The 7928-nt window shown below is 44.7% G+C and overlaps 1 protein-coding gene across 1 annotated transcript; it reads left to right on the top strand.

Annotated features, from left to right (window-relative positions):
* Window positions 1-2459: 2459 nt before the first annotated feature.
* dhdh.1 (dihydrodiol dehydrogenase, tandem duplicate 1) lies at window positions 2460-7448 on the top strand. The gene is made up of 7 exons (XM_049593504.1): window positions 2460-2679; window positions 2804-2915; window positions 3012-3175; window positions 5085-5337; window positions 5979-6103; window positions 6307-6457; window positions 6840-7448. Exons 1-7 carry the CDS (start codon window positions 2590-2592, stop codon window positions 6947-6949), a joined length of 1005 nt encoding a protein of 334 aa, XP_049449461.1. The 5' UTR covers window positions 2460-2589; the 3' UTR covers window positions 6950-7448.
* Window positions 7449-7928: the final 480 nt, after the last annotated feature.

The raw sequence follows: 7928 nt of genomic DNA, 5'->3' as shown, positions 1-7928 counted from the left end.
AGAGCTGTTACATGGTAACTGGGGTTTCAGAGGCACAATGTAGCTTGTACTATCATCAGTAATTAAGTTAGTTAAACGCTAGTTAAACAACATCAAATAACAGTCTAGCTTTATAGAAATCTTTCTAGTTGACAGGTTTTTGGATTGTACCCCTGTTATACGCCCTTCTGAAAAATAGTTTTTACAAGTACTGGCAAGATTATTAACAAAATTTAGTTAAGAGTTAGTCAAGAGGCTTTTTTGCAGCACCGATGCATTGCCTTTGTCAGTGACATGAGGGAGAGGAGGGCAGGGTCTTTGTGACAGCAAGATAAACAGATGAAATGACATGACAGTGTGTGAAACAAAACTGTCCGCTGTGATCAACCACCTTCCCAGGCAAAATGATCCACCCCCTCTAAGGAAACTGTCGTGACCGCTCACGTGACCCATCTGATGCCATTCTTCCACGTCATGGTGGAATAGGGACGCAGACAAGAGATGATGCATGAATTCATAATCAAATAAAGACAGTGAGAAGTGATAGGAGTGGAAAGCAATCGTCCCGGCCGTGCTGAATTAATGAGGCGCTGGCTTCCTTCCGCATGCCAGGTTTCTGAATGACTCGGCTCATCAGCGTTTTGCTTTCTGGAACCGTCTTTACCATCCGCCTCCATCCCTGGGCCAGGCTACAAAAACAACAAAAAAAACCCCCAGGGACCCAAACTCAACCCTGTGGTATCCACTCTTCAGCCACTCTTCATTAAAACTGAAAGACAGATCAGTTTACAGGCTTGTTCTCCTCGTGACCTTGAGCTTGTGCAGGAGAGGGCGGCTCTCAGCAGTAAATTTTGAGTTTTTAGTCTCCGCTGAGAAGCAGGCATCCAAGGCTCAGCTGAGGGTGAGAGCGGTGGGGTCCCAGTGCACGGCTGCCGGGCGACCCTGCCCAGAACACCCTTCTCTGACCACCTGAGCCTCTCTGCTTCGTGCCCGTCTGCTGGCAGTTGAGTCAGGCAGCACAGAACCAATTCATTGCTTCACACCAATTCGAAATCTAGTTGCACTTGCCCCTGTCAGGTTACACACCCTCCCTCACACTCCCCTTTTCTTAACACCTGTGGTGACATCACCATGTAGCCCTGCCTGCCAGAGAAATGCCGCTGTGTCCTTTTCCCTGAGAAAGTACAAAAAAAAAAAAGTACAAATTACTCAAGGAGGAGTTGGGCATTCCCATGGCAACCAGGTCCTGTGGTATAGGCAGGGATATCAGGCCAAGCCCAATTCCATTTGCATACAAATTGCCCAGCTGGCACCTTGTTGTTATGACAACGGCACACAGCTCCCAGAATTCATTTGGAAGTGAAATACAAAAGGAAAGCAGCCAGCGAGAAGAGTCATTGATAAAATTCCTTTTTTTTTTTTTTTTTTTTTTTAGAATGACGACGTTGCTGACACTGACACCATGTTCTCATGTTAATCCAGTCACCATATAGCGCCTACAGGAAATGAGGAAACACATCACATACTCAAGACTGAAATTACTGGAAAAGATATTTAACTAGAATGTAGGTCAAAGTGATTGCAATATTAGATGGACATGTACACATGTTTAAATTTGGTGAATCATTGACAGAGTGTGCTTACATGAAAATCCTTGTTTTTTCATTACAACAAACTCTACAATTGTTATATGACCTCTGGCAGATACTTTCCAAAGTGCGTCTGCCAGCTCCTTAGTTCACCTAATTTTGCAAACCTTTATATAATTCCTCACAATGAACCATGCCAAATCCTCAGAGCTTGAGAGAGAAAGTAAACTCTGCTGACAACACAGTGTCCTCTACTGGCAGCATGTGGCAGGAAGTTTACACAACCGCCTGTCTGTCTAAACGGATGATATTTAGCTCAAGGGCAACTGAGCTGATGCTTTTCCATAGTCATCCTGGCTCAGCTTACTGGCCAGTTAAATTGTCCTGCTGTGGGCACCAGGAGCATTCTGTGAACCCAGCTCATCTATTTATCCCAGCAACCCTCACAAGACTCGGGTTTAATCATTGGCCTCTGTGTGGCTGTCAGACCATTGCAGGCTAATCAGTGCCTCTCTCAGTGGGAAACAAAGTGAGCTCCTGGTTCCAATACTTGACCTATACTATTGTGGTGGAGTGCTGATCTGTGGGCAGGGTGAGCCCTCCTTGTACACATTAAACTGTGCACTTTTCCCCTTTCAGCGTGTTAATGATGAGAGCCCCTCTGATAGTCCTGTTACAGATTGTTAGAGACAACTGGTACAAACCACTTCAGCCCGGATTGAAAGGCCTGTATCAGCAACAACACAACAATACAGCAGTGTGTGTGTGTGTGTGTGTTTTTATGTGTGTGTGTTGCACCCACTACCTCAGGGTGGGAGCAGAAGGAAGGTGACACATCCTGCCTCCCCAGCATATAAATTCAGGGAGCCTTCTTGCTGAAGTGCCGCTGGCTCTACGGCATGACACTTTATACGTTTCTTCCCCCGAACGTGCAACCTTTCCCAAGGTCACAACTCGCCAGCAGCTCAGATCTTTACTAAAGCACCATCCTGCTCATTTGTCACTAACCATCCAATTCAACATGGCGACCCGATGGGGGCTCTGCGGTGCGGGGAAGATCAGCCATGACTTCAGCGTGGCCATGAAGACGCTCCCTCCTGGAGATCACCAGGTACTCTATCCAAACAAGCCCACTACATCTTCATTGTTACACAGGGAGTCTCCCTTGCACCGAACAGAGCTGTTGACAAAGCAACACTGTGATAAATGTGTGTGTTTTTCTCCTTTTTGCACAGATAACAGTTGTTGCATCGAGGAGCTTGGAGCGTGCCAAGGAGTTTGCCAAAAAGCACGGTATTCCGAAGGCTTACGGCAGCTATGAGGAGCTGGCCAGCGACCCAGATATTGGTGAGTTAAGAGATATAAGCAGTCTGGCTGCACAGGCACAGATAATGGTGCATTGGTGGTACTGTTTGAAGCTCTGGAACATCTGTGTCCTCACAGACGTTGTCTACCTGGGAGTGCTGCACACAGAGCACTGGCGAGTTGGTCTGCTGTTCCTCAAGGCCGGGAAGAATGTGTTGTGTGAGAAACCTTTCGCTATGAACTCCAGACAGGTGAAAGACCTCGTCGTTGCTGCCAAGAAGAACAATGTCTTCCTGATGGAGGTAAGGTTTAGGGGACAGTCATTCATGTAGATCTTTGCCAAGGGGCCTCTTGCTGGCAGTTAGGGTCAATGCTGGTGCAAGTTTGATGCCAGCACAACACAAAAATAAAAGTGTGTTTAAGGATTAAAACTGAAAGGCAATATCACAGTTTGATGCCAGCACAACACAATGAAATGCAAATGTAACAAATGTAGAAAAATACAAGATAAAATAAGATCAAGTTTTATCAGTTGTGAGGAGCTGAGCTGTAATAACAACAATGCAATGTAATATACTTATTCCATGAAAGATTATAATCCAGAGCGGGAAGGGGAGAGAGAGAGAGAGATAGGAGGGGGAGGGGGAGGAGGAGGAGGAGGAGAGAAAAGACAGCGAGAGAGGTGGGGAGGGTGAGAGAAAAGAGATGGTAAAGAAGAGGAGGAGCGAGAGAGAGATCAAGGTCAGCCGTAGCAGATCAGAGCTGCAAATGGACGCTGAAGCCACCTCAGGTTGCCGTGTCTCTGAGATGTAGAGTCTGATGGCCACAGGAGGAAAGGACTTCCTGTGGTACATCTTGGTGGTGTATGTCTGCTGCTGCAGCTGCTCCTGTGCATGACCAGTATGTGGTGGAGAGGGTGAGAGTCACTGGCCATGATGCTCTGCAGCTTGCGCAGCATCCTCATCTCTGACACCACCACCTAGGAATCAAGCTCCACCCCCAGCACAGAGCCGGCCTTCCTGATGACTTTGTTGTTGACTGATGTGTTATTTATGTTGCTTTTAATCAGATTGTTTACCACTGTGGAAAATAACCTTTGGTTATTTAATCCCTTGCTGTGAATGAGATGAGAATACAGATATGATACTGTCTATGCCTGTAAGAAATGGCAATATGAAGCTACAGCCAGTTGGCAAAGCTTAGCATAAAAACTGGAAAACAGGGAGCAGCCAAAAAAGTGTTTGGCTCCAAATCCCCTGTTAAACTACAAATTGTTGTTTTTATACTTTGATTTTTACAGAGAGTCGGCCAAACAACAACAACAACAGCTATTGAATCAACTGAACTGGTGGATTTTGAGAACTTCAGATAGAACAAGGCTAGCTGTTCTTTGCACTAAAGTAAGCTAACAAGCTGCTGGTTGTGGCCATATATTTGGAGATATGAGAGTGTTATCTGTCATAAACACTATTGCAGATGGCTGCTGGACATTATAATCTACATATAACACCATTTTACAGTGGGTAAATTTGCAGTGTTCTGCAGCAAATTCGATAAAGTAAGATATAATAAAGATATGATAAATAAGTAAAACAGTAAAAACAGGGCAAAATGTAATGAGCAGACAGACTAAGCTGCTGAATTCACATTATTGCACCTGGGAAATATTGATAGCACACAGTATAATCTTGCCTAGATATTGCACATGAGTGAATGAATTGCTAGTTTTGTTATGTCCAGACTACTGGGAGCAGTGTTGATTGTAAACTCTGACAGCAGCAGGGAGGAAGGGCCTGTGGTATGTCTCCTTCACACACTGTGGATGACGCAGCATGTCACTGAAGGAGCTGCCCAATTCTGCTGAGCGTCCTGCGGTGGGTGGGACACGTTCTCCATCAGGGATATGGCAATATGGCAATATGTTAAAATTTGCAATTCATGTCCCATTTTAGGTCATTAGCTGCATTATAGTGCCATGAGTGCAGACATTTTAAGCACAGGAAGCAAAACCCTGAACGTCCTGGCAATATTTATGATCCATGGTGCAGGACAACATCTTGTCATGTCATGTTTGACCAGCACATCTGCTGCAGCCTCACAATGGTTGGAGCAAGTGGAGAGCTGTGGTAATAAACAGCAGCTCAGGTGAAACTTCAGTATAAGCTGTTTACTGTTGCAGTGATGCTAGGCTGTCTGCTCTGTCCCTCTCAGGCCATCTGGTCCCGCTGTTTCCCCGTGTACGCCGAGGTGCGCAGGCTGCTGGCGGAGGAGGCAGTAGGGGAGCTGAAGCTGGTAAAGGCCTACTTCGGCTCCCCTCAGCTCCACATCCCCCGCTCAGTGGAGAAAGAGCTGGGCGGTGGCGCGCTGCTGGATATCGGCGTGTACTGCCTGCAGTTTGTGCTGATGGTGTTCAACGGAGAGAGGCCTGAGTCCATACAGGCCACAGGGGCGCTGCTTGACTCAGGTATGATTGAGCACACAGGTCACGCAGTGGAGGTGGGATGTAGATTAGTATCATTAACCGCACTGTATGAATCAGTGATCACTGACTGGCTACTGAAACCAAACCTCCAGAAGAAAATAACAATCCCTAATGTGAGGCACAAAAAATTTGGAGTCAAAATCACTTTTTTTTTTTAAAGCTGTCCAAAATGTAAACACCTCAGGGAAGAATTCTCCACACAGAAAATCCCATACTTATCTTTAAAATGTCAGACTAATCCAAATCCTCCCTGGAGAATACAGTAATACAGTAAAACTGACAGAGGAATATGTAACTGCATGCCTCACAGCAAGATATCCTTCAATGTAAGACCATCACACTATATGATGAGCATGTCCTTATCTTTCACTTATCTTTATGTAACAGATCTGTCAATTTATTTAATAGTATATATCTGTGACCTTCTGTTTCTGTAAAAGAAGGTCATGCCAGTGTACCTGAACTGATTCCACCTAATTGAAGTGTGCTGATGAGCGGTGTATTGAAATGACCTGAAGTGAAATGATGTGAATGGAACTTGCAGCAGCAGCACTGTGAGCATTTGCTCATCCATTTACTGCTCAACGATTTTTCAATGATTTACTTGTTTAAATGTTTGACAGGAGTGGATGAGTCAGTGGTCGTGGTGATGAAGTTCTCCAGGAACAGGATGGCCTTCTGCACCTTTTCAATCTCCGCTCGACTTCCGAACGATGCTGTCATCAGCGGCACTGAGGGCTCCATTAAAGTAAGCCATGCTAGTCTTGTACAGGAACATTTGACTTAATTAAGAAATGATTGAGACATGCAAAAACTGAGCCGACTGCTAATTACTTTCACATTTAATTAAACTGGAGTATTCAGGCAAGGATCCATACCCATTGCATTTCATGAGTTATGAGCTGAGTGATTGGATTAACACAAAAAATGCATTTCCTCTTTCCCCTGTAGGTTCTCGGCCCCATGCACTGCCCTACCACACTTGTAGTGAATGACAAGGAGACGGAGTACCCTCTGCCTGAACCCTGCCTCCCTCTGAATTTCACCAACAGCACCGGGCTTCGCTATGAGGCAGAGGAAGTGAGGCAGTGCCTGCTTAAAGGTAGGTCACAATGAAAGGAAAGTTGAGTATTTGTCCTCAAAGTGGTGAAATTGTTTGAATAGCCCAAACCACCATCTGAGTTTGACAGAAAGACGCTGCAGTTCTGTGAAACAGTCACAGCTTCCTGTGAGAGTTTCGATGAATACTCTTATCAGATTGATTCAGAATCAATGCTGTTATCAGTCCTTGAAATGTCCTCTAGCTCAAATGGTGTTGCACTCCTATCGGTTTTGCCTCCTATGTGAATTTACATAATCTTTACATCCCTGCTTTGTCATAATTTATGCTTCATTGTGAATATGTGCATAAATTAACCATGGTTATAAACAGACATGTCTCTCAGTCAGTCAGTTTTCCCTGTTTAACTCCTCTTCATCTGCAGGACTTAAGGAGAGCCCACGGATGCCTCTGGCAGACTCTGTCTTACTGACAGAGATCATGGATGAAATCAGGAAACAGGTGGGAGTTTCCTTCTGCCAGGACAGCCAATGACTACACTCCAAAGGCGGGCTGTTTCACCTGACCTAAACCTACTCAGATGGAACGGAGGGAGCTGCTTGGGGCAGGGCTTTGGATCTTCGGTATAAGCAGATCACTCACGGCGCTGTGTGACAAATCCTAAGCAGATGCAGTGTCACCGAGACAACTGTGACTCATGTAATATAATGAGCTGCCACTGAATTAAAGATACAATCATCAAGTTATTGGAACGTGAAAATCTTGGGTACATTATTACTGTTGTTTTTTTTCCCCAGACATTGTCATCCTACCCTACAGTCACCTTGTAAACACCCTGTAGGTGCTAATGTTACAGTACATGGCAAACACCGACACTGTCCCAAACCAGATAAATCACAATGCAAACAAAAAGAGCACCCATGTCCTGTAATCAAGTCCCAGGCCTTTAAAGACAAACCCAGCTGTCACTGTGGGCTGTGTGATTGATGAATCCAATAAATGAGTGATTGTGAAAGCCTTGTTTCATTTCAAATATCATCCACTTGGAGAGGAGAAGAGACTTGGAGTGGCACATTTGAATCAAAGTGTTCTGTCATGTCTGTTCCCCGCAGCCGTGTACAAATAGACTCATGTTCTCCATACGAAAATAGGTCGCACTGCCTGCTTTTCAAGGTTAGGACAGAGGAAGGCCTTTATGAGTCAGCAAAGAGCATGGCTCATTTAATACTTGTTCTGCAACCTTTTGGGCTCGTGGTGCATGAATTCAAAATGGCACGTATTCAAGCAGTAATAGTATTTTTGCACATTGTTTTTTTTTTTTGGTTACTCAACAATGCTGACATTTTGCAGGTATTTATTCAAGAAAACATGGAATTTGTGAGGAAATTATAAACAGTTACACACTTTTTTATCCATACATTTTGTGCTGTTTCTTTAACCTTTTACAAAGAGGTTAAATAAATGGACCATTTAGCCTCAAGCACTATAATGATGAAGAGCAGGCCTAAGATAA

The sequence above is a fragment of the Epinephelus fuscoguttatus genome, linkage group LG2 (genome assembly GCF_011397635.1).
Source record: "Epinephelus fuscoguttatus linkage group LG2, E.fuscoguttatus.final_Chr_v1".
NCBI classification, from domain to species: Eukaryota; Metazoa; Chordata; class Actinopteri; order Perciformes; family Serranidae; genus Epinephelus; species Epinephelus fuscoguttatus.
The sequence above is the reverse complement of the archived record's forward strand: the minus strand, read 5'-3'. Positions and strand labels throughout refer to the sequence as shown.